The sequence below is a fragment of the Girardinichthys multiradiatus genome, chromosome 14 (genome assembly GCF_021462225.1).
Source record: "Girardinichthys multiradiatus isolate DD_20200921_A chromosome 14, DD_fGirMul_XY1, whole genome shotgun sequence".
Classification (NCBI taxonomy): Eukaryota; Metazoa; Chordata; class Actinopteri; order Cyprinodontiformes; family Goodeidae; genus Girardinichthys; species Girardinichthys multiradiatus.
In genome coordinates, this window is record NC_061807.1 from 32,519,881 (window position 1) to 32,541,409 (window position 21,529).

Here is a 21,529-nt window from a genome sequence, read left to right on the forward strand (position 1 = left end):
AGCTAAGGATGTGTTCTGTTGTGTTTTTAAAGTTAAGACAAACTTTATTTAAAGGGTGGTTTTTAAACCCAGAAGATTGGCCATAACTCGCCATCCACGCTTATACATTTCAACCTTTTATTTAGTGGTATTTTAAAGGTATGTGTTTGATTCTGGTAACCAGCTATAAGCTTCTTTTGTTAGCTCCGACCACTAACAGAGATGAACATGTGCTTGCCCACTCAAGCTTGAAAGGATGTTAGTTTCCAATCTAGGAAAAATTATTTCCCTAAATATCATTTATTAATAATGTCAGAGCTTGGCTCATCCCTTCCAATTTTGTCCTAATTCCACCGCCTTATCGGGCTGGTATTCACAGGACAACCCTTAACACACCAAAATATTATTTAATAAAATATTAAAGTATTAATATTAAATATTAAATAATATAATAATATTCATAATCACAACAGATATAGAAGTATAGACAGATTTCTTCCTAATGTATTTATGATCCATTTATTGCATTTAACAACAAAAATATACAAAACCAAAAAGATACAGCTGGCACTGTTAAAAAAAAGCTAAAACTCATTTCCCTACAATGAACTTTCTCCTTTATCATCAAGGTGATGGCACTTAGCATTTATTTTCCTTTTGTCTCTCATTCCTGCAGAATTTTTACTAATGGGTGTTCATTATGTTGTTAAAGGAATTGTTACCAGGCCAATGCAGCTACCTAATGTGACAATCCAAAATGGATTCCCAAGCGAACAAGAATTAATGGCCAATTAGTGAATGCAATGTTTCTAACATTATAAAATAGAGAATACATTTTGAATCCTTTTGGCACCAAACCTGTTTTCTGTTTTTACAAGCAATGGGAACAGATCAGTAACTAAAACATGGGCAGAAAAAAAATTAACTATATTGCCAAAGGTATTCTTTCACCTAGACCGCTTCTACAAACATCTCTGATAGATTGAGTCGCTTGCAGTGGCTCAGTGAATTCCATCATGGTAATATAATTGGATGCCACCTCTGCAATAAGTTCAGTCAAAAAATATCCTCACTTCTAAATGTTTTACATTAAATAGTGGTATCATAAAAAAGTTGAAGCAACTATATGACAGCAACTAACCAACCAAGTTGGTGTGATAGTAAAAGCAAAGAGTAGGGTCAGCCGATGCTGAGGTGCATGGTCTGCGATATCAGTAGCTACAGATGGAATGTTTTGGTGTTGTTGCGGACCCAAATGCATAGACGAGGACAGAACTTGCAGAAGGATTAAATGCTTTTAATAAGAGCACTCAAGGGACAGGAAGACAGGAAGCTTTTCCTTTTGTTCTCAGCCTGGTGACAGCAGGCTGAGAACAACGGAGGATGTGACAACGGAGTAAGTGAATGTGCAGAGGAGTTTGTTTACTGAATGCAACACAGGTAAATAAATGAGCAGTTGAGGACCAGTTGTGGTAATGTATGAAACTAATACACTGGGGAAAAATACTGAATAAACCAGGGGGTACAGAACAACCAGTAATGTAAACATAGAAAAAAAGTAGACTATAACTAGGCAATTAAATTCAAAGCATAAGAGAGTGTGACCACAGAAATCCAAACTTTATTTCTTTCACATTAGTTTAAGAGCATACTGCCCCTGTGCTCTAGAGCAGCAGAGACATATTTTCTGGATTGACGAATCATGCCCGAATTCTGAATCATGCACGGTCAATAGAGACTGTTAGCAGAGCCTTATCATCCAACATCAGTGTCTGACCTCACAAATAAAGAATGGTCAATAATTCCACAAAACCTCGATAAAAGCCTTCCCAGAAGATGGGATGCTGTTATAGATGCAAAGAGTGCACAGACATCATATTAAACCCTATGGATTAAGAATGGGATGTACATTTGGAATACAGTACGTTTTTTTTACTTGATGATAATAATAATAATAAAACAGAATAGTGTTTTTATGTTTTTCATAGTATAACATGATGATTAATCACATGCATTAAAGAGTGGATGTTCCTGCACGTAGGGTTGGAGATTTTGTCTTTCCAAATCAAACATCCCCTTGGACAATAAATAATATTATACAGGTTATAACTGCTCAGCAGTTCTACTTACTGTATGTGTAGGTGGGAACACTGCTGGGTTCAGAGTTCAGCTGGACAGGGCAAAGTCCAATCACATGCCATGATCCCGACCACGCCCCCTTCCACATCTTAGTATTCATAGCACAGAGCTCAACACAGCTCTCTATTCATTCACCCTGTGTGAGCTCCAACACGGAGGGAGGCGAGACAAGGGTCAAACAGAACAGGAAAGGACAGAGTGTATCAGATCGCTCTAGTTTTTAAGCTTTTGTTTGTGCTGTGCTGTTTGGGGTTTCTTTTATTTGCTCTAGAAAGCAAGGACAATTTCTCTAAAAGGGCAGCTTAGCAAACAATGAGTGAGTGAGGGTAGAATAGGAAAAAAAACGATGACGTGGAGAAAGACAAACTGTAGTCCAGATGAGAGTAAAATTGTTAAACGTGTACAAAGGGGAACTCAAGCAGTGATAATAAGTGTTCATGACACCCAGGGGTGAGGGATCTCTCATTCACTTAATAAACTATTGATACTTTGTAATCCACTTATACCAGGGTATCAGGGTGTCATCACAGTGTATCATCATTTTCAGTATACGAGTGACGATGGTGTAGTTTTAGGTCACCCAAACAAGAGACTCATATTTCAGGGCAAAACAGGTATCTTTGGTGCAGTGATGACTGTATCAACATGGAGGAACATGATAGTTTAAAAACATGGCTGCAAGAATTCCCTATGAGGCTTAGTAATAAATAATGTTGGGTAATGAGATCTCAGTTACTAGCCACACCACACTGAAGAAGATGAACCTGTTTGCAATCAAGGCTTTTTTCTTTTTGTATCCTTTTAATTTTTAATAAGAAATCTTACCTATGCTGATGAGGTTTTTATTTAGAGCAGTTTGCTAAAGCGCTTGGCCAAAGCTAGCATGTTTACACTGTGTTCATTGATAATTTGCATTAACAGAACACATGTCCCTGAAGTTCAAATAAATTGTTTGGAGATAGGATTTGCAGAAACATTTATTTGTCTGCCTAATAAGTTTAGTACTTTATTTTACATCATAAAGTTTAATGACAGATGTTTCAGCTCCTCTCTGGACAGTCCTCTGTCCAACAAATAGAGCATTCTGAGTGCAGTGCCCAGAGCAGGTCACATAACATAGAAAGACAGGACATGTTCAACAACATATAGTCTCTCTGTCACTGTGAACATCATTGTGAACAGTGTTTGGAAAACCAAAAACTATTAGATCCACTGGATTCCAAGTTCCTATTATTTACTAATTCCTAGATTGGTAAAACAAATTGAAATTTGGAAGGAGTTAGTGAAATTGTGTACACCCTTAAAATAGCTTGATAATTCAGTGCTCCTGGTACCTATGAGAAACACTAACCAGCAAACCAACCGACCAGCCAGCCAGTGAGTCTCAGGTATTTTTACCTTTCATTTCATTTTGATGAATTAGGCGGTTTTAATAATTTGTTAAAGCATATGCATTTATCCCAAAATGCATACAGATGGAAAAAGTATGGCATGAAAAGACAAGAGTATGAGTACGAAGTGGTGAAGAGATGAACTGGAGGACAATTATGGTTGGCAACTTGAGACAAAGTAAACATCACAAAAAAGGATTTAGTACCATATCACTGAGAAACCTATAGAGTTCTTACAATTACTCAGTCTGATATTTAATGTAACAAAAACAGAATCTCCTCTTGATTCATGCTTCCTTGTACAACGAGTTTTAACCAAAAGAGTAGCTTCCCTAATGAAAGCTTTTCTTCTGACTTGAATAGACCGCTGTGGAGGACCACATCACTGTCATGCTGAAAAATGTGCTTTTGGTGCTTTTTTTCCTTCTGTTCTCTGTTGCCCAAGTTCTACCTTTCCAGCTAAATTTCCCACTTGGTCATCTCATTCATGTAAACATGATATACATTCTTTACATTGGCTATCTTTCTACATGGACTGCCCTGCTGTTGAGTGTATTGTTCTGAGCATACATTTGCACTATAACCCCCCCCTTATTTAACCCATTTTCTTCACCTTGGTGATATTCCCTGTCTGTTTCCAACTCTGAGGTGCTAGCTATGACTTCAGCCACTCCCACGTGCTCTGAAGGCTCCTCCCCACAGAAAATGTGCCATTCCCAGACACAGACTGACATCAGCAGGCCCCTTCTAAGCTCCACAGGGGGAACTGGAAGTCCTTTTGGTTGTGGGGGAGGAACAGGAGCTGGAGGGCCCAACGCTCTGCGCAAGAGACGCAGAGTCCTCTCCAAAGATGGACGAAGCAACGTCCGCATTGAGCATATCAGTGGTAGAGGGGCGCTGTACCTTCGTGACCTCTGGACAACTTTCCTGGACATGCAGTGGCGCTACAAGTTCTTCTTCTTCTCTGCTACTTTTACTGGGACCTGGTTCCTTTTTGGGGTGCTCTGGTACCTGGTAGCGCTTGTGCATGGAGACCTGCTCGGTAAGCATGACTCTAACTTCACCATGATACTCACGTGACCATGCTTTACATTTAGAGTTGCAGGTGCTGTTGTGTTTCCTTAAATCATAGCATGCCACATTGTTGTTATAGATATCATTCTTTTCTGTGAAGCTTTTTTTTTTTTTGCTGAAAATCATTAAGATTGCGTACTCTGCTGTTGCAAAAAGGTCACTCGTAGAGGGCCAACAGTCTTGACTTTACTGATATATTTTACTGATATATTGCACATCAAGGTCATTCGAAGTGTGTTGTAAAGTCAAATACTAATATAGGTCTTCTTAAAATTGTTTGAAAAGCAACGAGAATATAAACATCTATTTTTAAGTGAATGAGTAAACCATGAAGACAAGCAAATCAAATACCTTATGAAAAAGACCTGGGACAATACAGACAAAGGTAGCAAACTGTTCTTTGGTATTTGGTATGCTCCAAATTGATCCTTTGTTCCTTGTTTTCTACCTCCAGAGTTTGACCCACCATCCAATCACACACCGTGTGTAATGGAGGTGAAGACCTTGACAGGAGCCTTCCTCTACTCCCTAGAGTCTCAGACCACAATAGGCTATGGTTTCCGATGCATAACAGAAGAGTGCCCCCTAGCAATAGTCCTCCTCATTGTTCAGCTGGTCATCACCATGGTGATGGAGATTTTCATCACTGGAACCTTTCTTGCAAAAGTAATTTGGTTTTTGGTTTTGATTAGAGCAATAAATTTGACTGCAAAAATGTGTGTATACCCACGTAATTAAATAGTGGCATACATGATGCTAAGCTGTGTTATGTTTAACTTTCAGTGAACCTTTAGTGAAAGATGTGGTGGCAACATCATGCTATCAATGTCCTAACCAGAGTCGGGAGCTAAGTTTATTAGAAAACTTTGCGGTCACCTTAGGTGGGCTGTGGATCTGATAGTCTTGGAGAACTTTTGTAAGCCAAGATGTGGGAATGAGGAAAACCAAACGCTGAAACTGGATCAAAATGAACTTTAATAAAGTATTAATTCAATGGTGTGCACATGTATGCAACCAAGTTAATAACCCTTTTTTATTCTTTTGTTCATTTTAACAATTTTTTTGTTTCTCAGTTGTGTTGTACAGCATAAATGTCAAATAGTGTGTGCACTGTACAATTTGAAGTAACACTGTATTTTTTAAAAAGTTTTGAAGTACTTTGTTAGTCTTTTCCATTGGTCACCTTAATATTTTTATTACCTATACAGAATACTTGTGTATGTGGTGCCGTGACGGTTCTAATCTATTAGAAGCAGGCTTCAGTGCTCAAAAAACATTGTCCTTACACACCCAGCATGTAAAGTTATTAGTTAAACATTATCAGAGTTTTTTTTGCTGATCATTATCAGTCCTATCTAAAAAGAAAAAAACGTTTCCTGTTTTGTTTTTATCTGAAGTGGTTTACTTTCACTACCATGTTCTTTGAGCATAAAAGACAGAGGAAACATGAAGTTTTTAATGACTGATATACAGTATTTTCTAAAACAGTATTTTACTATTGAGAATCCATCCTAATCTCTGATTTCTTCTCTTCCTCCTCCAGGTTGCTCGTCCCAAGAAGAGGGGCGAGACTGTAAAGTTCAGTCAACATGCTGTTGTGTCATATCAGGAAGGGCGGCCCTGCTTAATGATCCGAGTGGCCAACATGCGCAAAAGCCTGTTGTTAGGATGTCAGGTAATACCTCAGTTTTAATAATGTTCACTTGTACTTAGTTCACTTCATGCACCAGTCTGTGTGGACATTTTATCTGTAACTTCCAACATAGTGATGATTTTTGAACTGCTTCCAGGCATGATTCTGGGAGTATCTATTAAACTGTTTCTATGTTTTGCACTAACGGTGATCAAACATATTAGACTTTCACTTACCATCCTTCCTGTAACTACAGCACTACTACTATTTCTTATTTTATTTTACTTTATTTTATTCAAACTAAAAACTGTGGGCTGTTGTTTCTCATATAACTCTCTTTCTTTGTCTCATCATTTTCTTTATGTCCTATGACTGATTAGGTAATCAGAATCAGAATCAGAATCAGAAAAGCTTTATTGCCAAGTACGTTTATGGACATACAAGGAATTTGTTTTGGCGTAGTCGGTGCAATACAATAAAAATTAAACAGTATAAAAAGTATTAGGTAAGCTTTGATCATGAATCATATCCTGTTTTCAGTAAATGTACAATGATTTAACAAATTGATATAGTTAATTATAGTTAATGTAAGTTAAATGGTTGATCGTTGGATCAAAGAATGCTATTATGAGAACAATTTTAAACCTGTCAGATACTTTTATTGGTGTGAGCTTTGTGTAGGGATCTCCCTGCACATCGCATTGACCCAGACAAACCCTTCGGCCCATTCACATCAGACGAAGACTGCAACATGGCATTAAAGTTTAGTCAGAATGTGGGTTGATCTTTGCAGGGTGTTATAAACAGTATCTTCTGAATTGCATCAACAATGCAGTGCGCTTCTTGTTACGTTTGATGGAAAGTGAGATTTCCCTGTATGGTTTAAGCATGCACCAAACACCAACAACGAGATTGAGATTTTTCAGTAATGTAGTGGCAACATGTCAGGATTCTGAGTTTTCCTAAATGGGGTAGCCTAGTACTATCAGCGGTAGCTTATCATGAACATGTGGCCTTTAAGGGTGTATTTCACACTTGGCACTTTTGGTCCGCTTTAAACGGACCAGAGTTCGTTTCCCCCTTGGTCCGGACCTTTTGTGCAGGTGTGTGTGAATACACTCAAGCGAACCCTGGTCCGGACCAAACAACCGGACCGAGACCCACTTTTTGAGGTGGTCTCGGTCCGCTTCCAAACGGACTCTGGTGCGGTTCGCTTATGGTCTGAATACAAACCGGCCCCGATCCGAACCAACTACAAAAAGCGTACGTCTCTCTGGACATAAAAAGCCACCGTAGCCGGTAGCAAAGGTGTGTGATGTAAGGTAATCATACCTGATAAGCTGTGTGTTGCTTAGCAACGCTACTGGCTTGTTGTGGGACAAGTTACGTAGAGAACGTCAGCGTTCAGCACGTATTCTTCGACGGGGTTCCAACATTATAAATGGAACGTCTCAAAGTCTGTGTTGAATGAGCTGCTCTTCACCCTCACAATAATATTGCAGCTGTAATAACGACACAAATATGCAGAACAGAAGTGCTGCACGCAACACGTCTACAGCTGTTTTCCTACATTTCCCGGTCTGTGCTCTGTCCCGCCCCCGTCATTTCTGTCCAATGGGAACAATGATTGTCACCCGTGTGGCTTTCTTTACAAGTAATAGTTCACTTGCAAAAAGTACAATGTGAAAACAAACCGCACCAAATGAAATAAAGTTTGCTTTTGGTCCGGACCAAACAAGGGGAATTAAAGCACTTTCCTGATGTGAATACACCCTTAGAAAAAAGTCCAACCAGTGGTTCAGGTATTAAAACATACATTAGTAGGGCAACTCATAGAAAACTCTGTTCATAGTGATCCTTGAAAACTGCATACCGATATGTGAGCCTGATTGCTTCTGAGAAAAATATGCAAAAATATGCGCACAGAGAACTGTGCTAGATTAAAATGATTGTGCAGCGGGCATCCTCTGCACAGAGCAGCTCTGTGTACAGGAAACCTATCCTGTATCCTGTCATGCTGCTGAAAGTGATGGTGGAGGTGCAGAGACCTCCCATGTTTGCAGGATAATTACACTGTGAAGAAGAATTTTAGAACAGATTTAATCGTCATGGTGGTAGCAATGCCAAGAAAGCTGCAGGGAAGATCAATTTGGTGAGTACTGAAAACACAGTAGCAAAATCATGGTCTTCACACCAGAATGTGTTTTTCCAGGGTGGGGAGGGAGGAATGTGGTGGTGGGGGGCATAGAACTGATTAATCTGAACCTCTCTGATGGAGGGCTTTGGGCTACCAAACACCAAGAACATGCATTTGCTGGTTCTAGCTGGAGAACTGTTCTTTACATTATAAATCTGTTCTTTGTTAGAATGCTCCAAAAAGTTTAAAGGTTTGGTAGAAATGGCATTTAGAAGATATTTTATTGGCCCAATTGCTGCATGGTGATTAGATATATTTTGGTGAATGTTTGCTATGAGCGAGTGATGATAATTACTCTACAGTATGTACAATAGTTTGTATGTTCATATTGAATCAAGACCGGCAAATTTTGTTTCCACGCTGCTCGTCTGTTTGCTTGTTTTCTCTTGTTGGTATAAGACAAACACGTAGAAAACTGATTGAGAATACAGCATTGGCAGTCCATTACTCAGGGCTCACCACTGGACATGAGATGCTGGTCAGTGCAAGTATTAAACCTGGGGCCCTCTGGTTACAGGATGTCTTCTCCAACTTCTTTGGCTACAGTTACTGACTACATCTTGGCTCCCAGGTGACGGGGAAGATGCTTCAAACATCTCTGACCAAGGAGGGTGAAACGGTGCGGCTGGACCAGCGCAATGTGCCTTTCCAGGTGGACACATCTAGCGACAGCCCCTTCCTCATCATACCCCTGACGTTCTACCACATCATTGATGAGAACAGCCCTCTCAGAGCCTGGGCAGCAAAGGGTACGTCACAGCTCTAATGAAGTTTGTTTCGGTAGGTCTGGTTAACTAATACTAAATGTGTTAAACTGCAAGATAGAAGCGTATGGCATATGGCTGAAAATTACTATAGGTTTACATGAAAACAAATGTCTCATTATCACTTTTTAACTGCATCTCGCACAGATCAGCAACCAGTAAGTGGTTGAAATCCTGTTGTGTTATGTTAATTGACTAAATGTGTAGGTACAATGCGCATGTATGGGTATGTAGGTGTATTGGTATTTACAGTCATGTGCTGTGTTCTTGGCTGTGTCTAGATGTCCACAGATGGGTTTGTTTGGCACTGGAGGAGAGGGTTTTTCTAGCTGGAATGTGTGTGAGAGGGCCTGATCGAGACAACCCTCATTATAACACAATACTGTACAGTCTGGGGTGCTGACATGCAGCCTGCACTGATCCACTTACAGCACCTCTATGAGCTCTCACTGGAAGCCACATGAGTACTTAGCAGATACTATTCATTTGTTGCTTTTCTGCTTTTTTGGGCTGATCTAGATTCTCAATAGATTATGTTAAAACATTTATTTCTGCAAACCTTTCTTCCTCCCTCCAAACCATTTGTCTAGTCACTTTGATACTAGAACTTGTAACACTTAAGATTGTTATGTCTTTTTGGTCTCATCTGTGTCCAAATCAGACATAAATATTATAAGCAATATCCTAAAGGCTGTCTTAACATAAAACCCAGCATAAAGTAAGAACACAGGACCTTAATAAGCTAAAAATAACATTGATTTCCAAGAGAATGTTGATCAGTTATTAACTTGGTTTCTTTATTTTGTTTTCTGTAAACCGTAACGGTCTTCAACAGTATCATGTCTTGTTCCTGCTGACGATTTTAAATGGAGCTTGCTTAAGTTCCCAGCCAGTGTTACCATGCGTACATTCTGTTTTGATATGACTACTTGATAATTTGCCTCGTGACATATTTTAATGTACTGTTAATATACAGTTGAACAAATGTGGACATAATCTGCAGAATTTTATTGTTATTCTTTATAATCGTACAATTTTGCTTTGAAGATCGTAAAGTTCAACGATTAGTGTTTTAGCTGCTCTCTACGTAGCTCATCCCCACACTTATAGCTGTACGCAGCATGTAAAGCATGGCACATGACAAAGATAGACAGGAAAGTACTAGCAGCCAGTACAGACTTTGTGCCACTGAGGAAGTGCCACTTTAAAGTTTATCTAACAGTTTTTCTAAAATTTAAATTGTTTGCGAAAACTCATACATGTTAGACAACAAAATAATGTGCTTGGGGGTTCAGCTGACATAATATCACAAACACTACATCTGCATCAGTAGTTGCTGGAGTGCTTAAGTTAAGGCACGGACTCTGATTCTGAACATTCAAAAATCCATTGATAATAGGCGTTTGATGTTAGATTCTGATGCTTCGTTGGGTCATTTTTTAGTTAGATGTTGAGTACCTTTTAGCATCCTCTACTACTTCATGCATTATGATTCCCCTTTTGTCAACAATTTTATATTAAATGATTTGGGCTTTGCCAAGGTATTTCACACTAATATGCAATGATGGCCAAAAAGATGTGGATTCCAATATGGAGGTAGTCTATATTTTAGGAGGGTTTGTGAGATCTACACATGAAGACAAGCGACTCACAAAATAGCAGCAAAGAAAATCCCTTGACAATGTTTGTGTCATAGTGTCAACAAATGGTTGTGAAACATGGTGTTCTGCCTTGGTGGGAGTGATATTTGGTCTGTGTGACGGTAAGACTTGTTTTCACAGATGAGAAAGTCTACAGTCAGAGAAAGGCCTGTTGATGCAGGTGTTTGCCTGCTTGACTGCATATGTCTGCAGACATGTCCTCTGGGGATTTTTTGGGGTAATGCTACTGAAAATCTCCACATTTTAAGTGTTTAGAATAAATATTTGTCAAATATTTGATTGAAAACCTCTGTGCATGTGACAAGTTAAAATGTATGTGTGGTAAAATGTCACAAAGGTAACTTGAAAGCATTTTCCGTCCAGCAAAGTTATTAGAGTGGTGGGTCTATGGTTTGGAATATGTGTGTCATGTAAATGTGAATACTTTAGTAAATTAGCCAGTGAGTGTAACTAGGTTTTATTAACTCCAAGTCAATTGGCTTGTTAGGAAATTAACTTCCTTCCATTTTATTATTTTTTTAGGCACTAGTTGCCTTTATTTTTCAAATGTTTTTCAAAAGTGAGCTGACAGGAAATGGGGTGGAGAGGGGGAAGTCATGCATCAAACATCAATGGGCTGGGACTCCATGCATGGGTCGCGTGCTTAAGTCCTGCGCCACCACTGCAGCCTATTTTGTTATTTCATTTATGTTTTTACAAATGAAGTAAAAACACAAATTTAAAATAGCGTAAAATTGATAACACTAGACTTCTTGAGAAAAAAATTATTCTTAGTTTTTTATTTTGGAATGAAAATACATAGATTCATACACTGCCTAGCCAAAAAAACATCGCCACCAAAATAAAAAGGTCACACACTGTAATATTTAATTGGACCGCCTTTAGGTTTGCTTACGGCACGCATTCGCTGTGGCATTGTTTCAATTTCGAAGCATCTGCAATGTCACAAGATTTATTTCCACCCAGTGCTGCATTCATTTTTCACAAACATCTTGCATTGATGATGGTAGAGTCTGACCGCTGCGCAAAGCCTTCTCCAGCACATCCCAAAGGTTCTCAATGGGGTTAAAGTCTGGACTCTGTGGAGGCCAATCCATGTGTGAGAATGATGTCTCACGCTCCCTGAACCACTCTTTCACAATTCCAGCCCGATGAATCCTGGCATTGTCATCTTGGAATATGCCCGTACCATCAGGGAAGAAAATATCCATTGATGGAATAACTTGGTCATTCAGTATATTCAGGTAGTCAGCTGACCTCATTCTTTGAACACCTACTGTTGCTGAACCCAGACCTGACCAACTGAACCCAGACCTGACCAACTGCAGCAACCCCAGATTACAGCACTGCCCCCACAGGCTGGTACAGTAGGCACTAGGCATCACTTCACCTGCCTCCCTTCTTACCCTGATGCGCTCATCACTCTGGAACAGGGTAAATCTGGACTCATCAGACCTTATGACCTTCTTCCATTGCTCCAGAGTCCAATCTTTATGCTCCCCAGAAAACTGAAGCCTTTTATTCCAGTTAGCATCACTGATTATTGGTTTTCTAAAGGCTACACAGCTGTTCAGTCCCAATCCCTTGAGTTTCCTTCACATGGCGTGTGGAAATGCTCTTACTTTCACTATTAAACAGAGCCCGGAGTTCTACTGTTGTTTTTCTTCGATATGATTTCACCAAACGTTTAAGTGATCACCGATCACGATCATTCAGGATTTTTTTCCGGCCACATTTCTTCCTCGAAGATGACGGGTCCCCACTATTCTTCCAGTTTTTAATAATGCGTTGGACAGTTCTTAACCCAATTTTCGTAGTTTCTGCAATCTCCTGCTTGATGCATGCCAATGATTTGACCCTTCGGAAACAGACTGACATCTTTTCCACAACCACAGGATGTGTCTTTCGACATGGTTGTTTAAGAAATGAGAAGCAACTCATTGCACCAGTTGGGGTTAAATAACGTGTTGCCAGCTGAGACATAAACGCCCATGCAGTAATTATCCAATGGAAGGCTCGTACCTATTTGCTTAGTTAAATCCAGATGGCGACTTTTTTTTTGGCCAGACAGTGTACAGGTCCTTCTCAAAATATTAGCATATTGTGATAAAGTTCATTATTTTCCATAATGTCATGATGAAAATTTAATATTCATATATTTTAGATTCATTGCACACTAACTGAAATATTTCAGGTCTTTTATTGTCTTAATACGGATGATTTTGGCATACAGCTCATGAAAACCCAAAATTACTATCTCACAAAATTAGCATATTTCATCCGACCAATAAAAGAAAAGTGTTTTTAATACACAAAACGTCAACCTTCAAATAATTATGTACAGTTATGCACTCAATACTTGGTCAAGAATCCTTTGGCAGAAATGACTGCTTCAATGCGGCGTGGCATGGAGGCAATCAGCCTGTGGCACTGCTGAGGTCTTATGGAGGCCCAGGATGCTTTGATAGCGGCCTTTAGCTCATCCAGAGTGTTGGGTCTTGAGTCTCTCAACGTTCTCTTCACAATATCCCACAGATTCTCTATGGGGTTCAGGTCAGGAGAGTTGGCAGGCCAATTGAGCACAGTGATGCCATGGTCAGTAAACCATTTACCAGTGGTTTTGGCACTGTGAGCAGGTGCCAGGTCGTGCTGAAAAAATGAAATCTTCATCTCCATAAAGCTTTTCAGCAGATGTAAGCATGAAGTGCTCCAAAATCTCCTGATAGCTAGCTGCATTGACCTTGCCCTTGATAAAACACAGTGGACCAACACCAGCAGCTGACACGGCACCCCAGACCATCACTGACTGTGGGTACTTGACACTGGACTTCTGGCATTTTGGCATTTCCTTCTCCCCAGTCTTCCTCCAGACTCTGGCACCTTGATTTCCGAATGACATGCTGAATTTGCTTTGATCCGAAAAAAGTACTTTGGACCACTGAGCAACAGTCCAGTGCTGCTTCTCTGTAGCCCAGGTCAGGCGCTTCTGCCGCTGTTTCTGGTTCAAAAGTGGCTTGACCTGGGGAATGCGGCACCTGTAGCCCATTTCCTGCACACGCCTGTGCACGGTGGCTCTGGATGTTTCTACTCCAGACTCAGTCCACTGCTTCCGCAGGTCCCCCAAGGTCTGGAATCGGCCCTTCTCCACAATCTTCCTCAGGGTCCGGTCACCTCTTCTTGTTGTGCAGCGTTTTCTGCCACACTTTTTCCTTCCCACAGACTTCCCACTGAGGTGCCTTGATACAGCACTCTGGGAACAGCCTATTCGTTCAGAAATTTCTTTCTGTGTCTTACCCTCTTGCTTGAGGGTGTCAATAGTGGCCTTCTGGACAGCAGTCAGGTCGGCAGTCTTACCCATGATTGGGGTTTTGAGTGATGAACCAGGCTGGGAGTTTTAAAGGCCTCAGGAATCTTTTGCAGGTGTTTAGAGTTAACTCGTTGATTCAGATGATTAGGTTCATAGCTCGTTTAGAGACCCTTTTCATGATATGCTAATTTTGTGAGATAGGAATTTTGGGTTTTCATGAGCTGTATGCCAAAATCATCCATATTAAGACAATAAAAGACCTGAAATATTTCAGTTAGTGTGCAATGAATCTAAAATATATGAATGTTAAATTTTCATCATGACATTATGGAAAATAATGAACTTTATCACAATATGCTAATATTTTGAGAAGGACCTGTATGCGCATCATGGAAAGTTATTTTATTTAAGTTTAATAAAATGAAAAGTGAAACCCATATATTGTATACATTAATTTCACACAGAGTGATATATTTTGTTAATGCAGACCACACCTAGATAGTAAAGGTGAGATGAAAAGGAAAAGGGAGGAACTCTGATATTTGGTTGGAGGTCAAGGCGGCGTTCCACGTAAATAGGACAAGCTTGAACACTCTTATAGTGTGGTTAGGTAATTGGGGTGGAGGAGGGTGCAACGATTTCAAGTGTGGAAGCTGTGGATTGAGAAGCTTTTATACTTAGGCCTGAGGTTGGAGTGGGAGTGGTTAAGTCGTGTTCTTTTTTCCAAAATTTGTATTATTTCATTATACGGATTAATAACGATGATGCCTAAATACAAAAGGTGAGATGGAAAAGGAAAAGAAGGGAACTCTAATTTGGGTAAAGTTCAAAGTGGCTTTCATAGTAAGCAGAACAAGCCTGAACCCCAGAAGATGGCTACGTAAAGAACATGACTCCAAGAGTAAATGTGAGGGACTGCAGGAAGGTATGAACAAAACCCAGTTAGTTGCTTATGCATAAGGTTACAATGGTGTAAATAACACAGGGTTTTCTTCTGGATTCCTCTGGATAAGTTCAACTAAGGATAACCTTGAAGACAAATGAAGTAGAATGGGTAATTCCAGCTTTATCCATAATTTGTGTTGAACAAATGCTGGTTTGAGAGATGGCAAGTGAAACATGCAGCAGATTCATATGATTGGTGAGAGATAAAGAAGTAAGAAACAGCAGCTAGCAACCAATTGAAAAGGAGTCTGAAATGCGGCAGACAGGTGTGTTTCATTACATTTATAGTTTCACGGCAGCTGCAGTATCTACCGTAGCATTATTAGACACTTTGCTTTTTAGATTTAGCAAGCCTAAGAGAATCAGACGATCAACAAAACAAAAAAAAAGAGCTGCACCATGTAATAAATGAAAATTTCACAAATAACACAACAGAGAGGGAGATGTTCCCATCAAAGAACGTTTAGAGCAACTCTGTTCCTCATTAGCAATAAAGACATGGTCCAACAATTTAATCTGCAACTACTTAAATTTGGCAAAAAAATAATATTCTTGATGGCTTTATTGAAATCACCAATTATCCTTATAACACAAAGAATGTTAGAAACAACAACCTTATTTTGTGTCTTATCTTTCCCAATCATTTAAAACTGGAATACAGTCTGCATTTTAATTCCAGTGGCAGGCTTATTTCTACAGAGTCCATGAATTAAAAGCTAACATAATAAAACATTTGGCTGTTAGGAAAAGATGCAAAATAAAATTAATAACTGGCCTCATGTAGAATAAAAAAGATTTATAAAGTTTTTTAAAAAACAACTATTAATTCATTTTAGACTACAATGGCCTCCCCTTAGCCTATTACAGAATACTGTCCAACCATCATTCAGCTGATCAGCTCATATAAGGCTGTTCTAACATTAGTTCAAAGCTGTTTAATGTGGCAAATATGACACTAAAGTTAGCAACTGATTCATAGGCTCACATCCAGCAATTTAATAGGTCAAACAGTTCCTTCAGAAGGTGCAAATCTAATGTTAACTTTGGCTTCTAAAGACAACAGCTACTGCGCGCTAACACTGTTTACCTAAACTGTGTTCAGGGTGATGGTTTCCTTGAGTCTGCTGTTCAGTAAGCAGAAAGACTCAAAGAAATTTTTTTTGGAAGGATAGCGTTTACTCAAATACTAATATAAATATATTTAATTATTAGATATTCTGAAGAGATTACCTAAAACTGTATTCATTTAAACATTTCTTTTCTGCTTACTTTGGATCAGCTGATTGCTGTGCATCACTTTATCAAATAATGAGAAACAACACGGTCACTTGTTAATATTTTCATATTATTTGGTTTTGTTTTATTTATTAATACTTTTTTGAAAATTCTTGTATCAATGCCCTCTTTAGCAGTTCACATCCTGTGCAACTGCCTATGTGGACTATGGCATGAGGCAGCTCTGGTTGTAGCACATATACTGGGTTCATCTGTGCATTGTGCCTCTTCAAGCTCTGATTTTAGCTACAGTCCACCCCTGTGAATCTTTCTTGAATGATCTTTGTTTCAAAATCTTCTGAAAGCTAAAGGTTTATCACTATTGGCTGTACTTTTTTCTACTGTATCTTTTTCTTCCACTCATCTTACCATTAATACAGGTCCTTCTCAAAATATTAGCATATTGTGATAAAGTTCATTATTTTCCATAATGTCATGATGAAAATTTAACATTCATATATTTTAGATTCATGGCACACTAACTGAAATATTTCAGGTCTTTTATTGTCTTAATACAGATGATTTTGGCATACAGCTCATGAAAACCCAAAATTCTTATCTCACAAAATTAGCATATCATTAAAAGGATCTCTAAACGAGCTATGAACCTAATCATCTGAATCAACGAGTTAACTCTAAACACCTGCAAAAGATTCCTGAGGCCTTTAAAACTCCCAGCCTGGTTCATCACTCAAAACCCCAATCATGGGTAAGACTGCCGACCTGACTGCTGTCCAGAAGGCCACTATTGACACCCTCAAGCAAGAGGGTAAGACACAGAAAGAAATTTCTGAACGAATAGGCTGTTCCCAGAGTGCTGTATCAAGGCACCTCAGTGGGAAGTCTGTGGGAAGGAAAAAGTGCGGCAGAAAACGCTGCACAACGAGAAGAGGTGACCGGACCCTGAGGAAGATTGTGGAGAAGGGCCGATTCCAGACCTTGGGGGACCTGCGGAAGCAGTGGACTGAATCTGGAGTAGAAACATCCAGAGCCACCGTGCACAGGCGTGTGCAGGAAATGGGCTACAGGTGCCGCATTCCCCAGGTCAAGCCACTTTTGAACCAGAAACAGCGGCAGAAGCGCCTGACCTGGGCTACAGAGAAGCAGCACTGGACTGTTGCTCAGTGGTCCAAAGTACTTTTTTCGGATGAAAGCAAATTCTGCATGTCATTCGGAAATCAAGGTGCCAGAGTCTGGAGGAAGACTGGGGAGAAGGAAATGCCAAAATGCCAGAAGTCCAGTGTCAAGTACCCACAGTCAGTGATGGTCTGGGGTGCCGTGTCAGCTGCTGGTGTTGGTCCACTGTGTTTTATCAAGGGCAGGGTCAATGCAGCTAGCTATCAGGAGATTTTGGAGCACTTCATACTTCCATCTGCTGAAAAGCTTTATGGAGATGAAGATTTCATTTTTCAGCATGACCTGGCACCTGCTCACAGTGCCAAAACCACTGGTAAATGGTTTACTGACCATGGTATCACTGTGCTCAATTGGCCTGCCAACTCTCCTGACCTGAACCCCATAGAGAATCTGTGGGATATTGTGAAGAGAACGTTGAGAGACTCGAGACCCAACACTCTGGATGAGCTAAAGGCCGCTATCGAAGCATCCTGGGCCTCCATAAGACCTCAGCAGTGCCACAGGCTGATTGCCTCCATGCCACGCCGCATTGAAGCAGTCATTTCTGCCAAAGGATTCCCGACCAAGTATTGAGTGCATAACTGTACATGATTATTTGAAGGTTGATGTTTTTTGTATTAAAAAACACTTTTCTTTTATTGGTCGGATGAAATATGCTAATTTTGTGAGATAGGAATTTTGGGTTTTCATGAGCTGTATGCCAAAATCATCCGTATTAAGACAATAAAAGACCTGAAATATTTCAGTTAGTGTGCAATGTATCTAAAATATATGAAAGTTAAATTTTCATCATGACATTATGGAAAATAATGAACTTTATAACAATATGCTAATATTTTGAGAAGGACCTGTATACTTGGATACAGCACTCTGTGACAACCAGCTTCTTTAGCTATGACCTTTTGTGGCTTACTCACTTTTTTGAAGGTGTCAGTAACTGTCTGCAGTTAGCAGTTCTCCTCACAGTTCTGTAGGGCATAGGACGGCCATAACATTTCTGTGTTGACATTAGCTGTAACCATATATAGATCTATCACAAAACCTTCTTTGTAATGGAGCTATGTACAAATTAAAGGTTTTGAATTGAATTACTGAAATAAATTAACTTAATTAATACAATTTTGATTTATTGAAATGTACTGTTATTTCATGTTTTTTATTTATTTATTTTTTTTGTCTACCAGGTGGTGGTTGGACAGACCCTGAAATGGCTGACTTCGAACTGTTGGTGATAATGAGTGCCACAGTCGAACCGACGTCTGCAACCTGCCAGGTTCGAACATCCTACCTCCCGGATGAGATCCTCTGGGGATATGAGTTTCCCCCTGTCGTCTCCCTTTCCCCATCAGGCAAATATGTGGCTGATTTTGCCTTCTTTGACAAAGTGGCAAAAATCAAGACTCCTCCCTTCTGTAAGCAGACGTCATCACCAAACGACAAATCAGAGATACACCACAATGGTGCAAAAGAAGATGAAACAAGCCGGGAAAAACTCATACTGGAGGAGATCTACAAGGGCAAGGAAAAGAAGCGAGAAAGAGGACGCATAAAAGATAGCAGTGTTCGAATCAGTAATGTATGAAGAAGAGAGCGCAAACAGGAAGATGTGGCAGGAAGTGAAAGTGAGTCAGACACAGGATGGAGAACAAGACGGAAGCTGCTAACATATGAAAATCAATTTCATATTGCATACCCACATGCTGACAGTGTTTGTCTCATACATACATCAAGGGCGGACCACAAAGCAGGAAACTAAACACCTGGGGACCCCAGCATCTACTCTCAACATCTAAACAAACAAAAACCACTAGCCTGTAAACAATAAACTGAAGATATCTGCAACCAGCTTTTGACAGAGGAAACCTGACTTGTACAAACCTACTGTAGCATTAAAATGCATTTTATATTATGTAATATATAATATAATGTGTAAGGCCGTCTTTGTTTAAATGTAGGCTTTGCCCATTCTTCTCTTAAAGCTAAAATATTTCTGTTAAAGAGAAGGGAGAATAGGAACAAGAAATCTCTTTGGGTTTGTTGTGTATATTAGTGACTCTCAGTACTGTTTTTAAAGACTCCATTGTGTGGGATTTTAATAATATTTATTAGTAAATGTGCTGACTGCAACCCTCCACTATACCTTCCTCACCTACATGGCTTTCTCTACAGCCTGTATTTAATTTGTCTCTCCTGTACTGTCTTTAGGGAACGAATGGCTCTCCTAATTTTATGAATATTCAAAAATTGCAACAGTGAAAACATAATGTTTTCACTCAGCTGCCTATTAGTACACACTGGACCTTTTAAAACTACCTGCAATGCATGGTGTAAATACTGGAAACAAGTTATGTCCAGTTTTATGGTACTGTATCATGTTATATTACAATCTAACAGCATTAACCATTACATGTTCCTCTTTGATGACCGTCAAGATGTTTCTGTTGGGTTAAATGAGGTTAGTCATTTTACTGAAAGCACTTTAACTGGAAATTAAAGTGTTTTTTTTATAAACAAGGAATAACAAAACTAACCTCATTATTGCATTAAGTGATTAAATTGTGTGTTTACATGAGCTGATGCTCCATGGGTATGAGATAATGCTATTTGAAAGAAACGTTTTGTGAACTGTTTTTAATTTTTATGTACAGTATGTTTCCATCTCTCTATGTACAGTGCATGTAAACATATTTCTCTATGCCCATTGACTGACAGTTCTCATTTCCTATTATAACATACTAACTGATGTCGGGGCTCAGTGCTAGTTCTGTAAAGTAAATACTGTAACTTATGTCTTTCTACTGCTGACTTTTTGTCACTCAGTTTGTGTCAAAATGAAAATGAAATATTTTTTAAACAAACCTTAACAGTACCATTAACTTAAAACGAATATGGTACTTTATTAAAGAGGCCATATAAGAATCTCAGAATACAGAATCTTGAAAGGGAAGAGCCATCTCACAAAAATCCTAAAATTTGTTTAAAAACATTTCCTTTCATAGGTGTTTTAATTTTACAGCAACCAGAAAGCCTCAAGTCAATTTGCCTCTTTGCCAATATGTACCCCAATATGTACATACGTGTTGCCATTTTCTCACTTCTCGCTTTTGTTTTTATACCCATGTACTTCCACAGTGGGTTTTTCATACATCATTCATAAAAATGCTTTTGACTTGTTTGAAATACTACTTTCATTAAACCTTGTATGACACCCTCACTCCTTTTAAAGTAAAATTACTCTGATCGACAGCCCTCTGGCACATATTATTTATTGGAGTCTTAGAATAACACATATGGTAACCTATGTATAGATAATAAAACACATAAATTGAATCAAGTTGTCAAAGGTTAGTAATTACAATACATCTCATGGCAATTAACTCGATTTTGTACTTGAAGAAGTTGGATATGAAATATCTAAATCAACAAAGCTATGAAACGGCTGCAGGGATATACCAAAAGTGAACAATATATTGACAGAAAAACCATGAACAGCCAATATAAAGAAAATAATAATAAAAAACAGTAGTTTGCTGGTCTGAAAATATGTAAAGTCACCATTGCAACATTTTAAATATGTCTCATTGATAAAATAATACAATTACATGCCTTTCCGTTAACAAATTTTTTGATTGCTCCAAAAACGCCCAATGAGAATTGATAGCTTATGATGTTTTAGACTGAGCTTCTGGCGCAAGGTTGTCCTTGCTTCTAAATCAGAGTCTGTACAATATATGACTCTGTCTAAATGCCGGAAGCTCACTGCTCCTGCATTGTGGATGTAAATCTAACTGCCTCTTTTAATAAATGTATTTTTCACAACATGAGAATTCTTTGTGTGTATTGAGCAACAAACTTTCCCACTAAAGTCAACAACTTATATTTTAAATGTGGAGAATAACTTTCAAAAATGATCAAACAATATTCAACTTCAATGTTTCAGCTGATTTCTTAGTTGATAGATTCCTCAGGCATGTGTTCTGTAAGTGTCATATATTTATATTCGGATCTGAGTTGCAGTCTGTAGTTA

At 39.0% G+C, this 21,529-nt stretch overlaps 1 protein-coding gene across 2 annotated transcripts in view; it reads left to right on the forward strand.

The window, feature by feature from the left end:
• The window catches only part of LOC124880707 (ATP-sensitive inward rectifier potassium channel 10-like), a 30,878-nt gene extending 9,552 nt beyond the window's left edge, over positions 1–21,326 (forward strand). Inside the window, exons 2-6 of one of the 2 annotated variants that reach the window (XM_047386001.1) lie at positions 4,165–4,551; positions 5,038–5,249; positions 6,127–6,258; positions 8,985–9,162; positions 18,687–21,326. In XM_047386001.1, the coding sequence (XP_047241957.1) occupies positions 4,167–4,551; positions 5,038–5,249; positions 6,127–6,258; positions 8,985–9,162; positions 18,687–19,084 (1,305 nt within the window). In that variant the 5' untranslated portion in view covers positions 4,165–4,166 and the 3' untranslated portion in view covers positions 19,085–21,326. Of the gene's footprint in view, positions 1–4,157; positions 4,552–5,037; positions 5,250–6,126; positions 6,259–8,984; positions 9,163–18,686 lie in introns of both variants that reach the window. The other variant, XM_047386000.1, reaches the window with a different exon arrangement.
• The last annotated feature ends 203 nt before the right edge of the window (positions 21,327–21,529 follow it).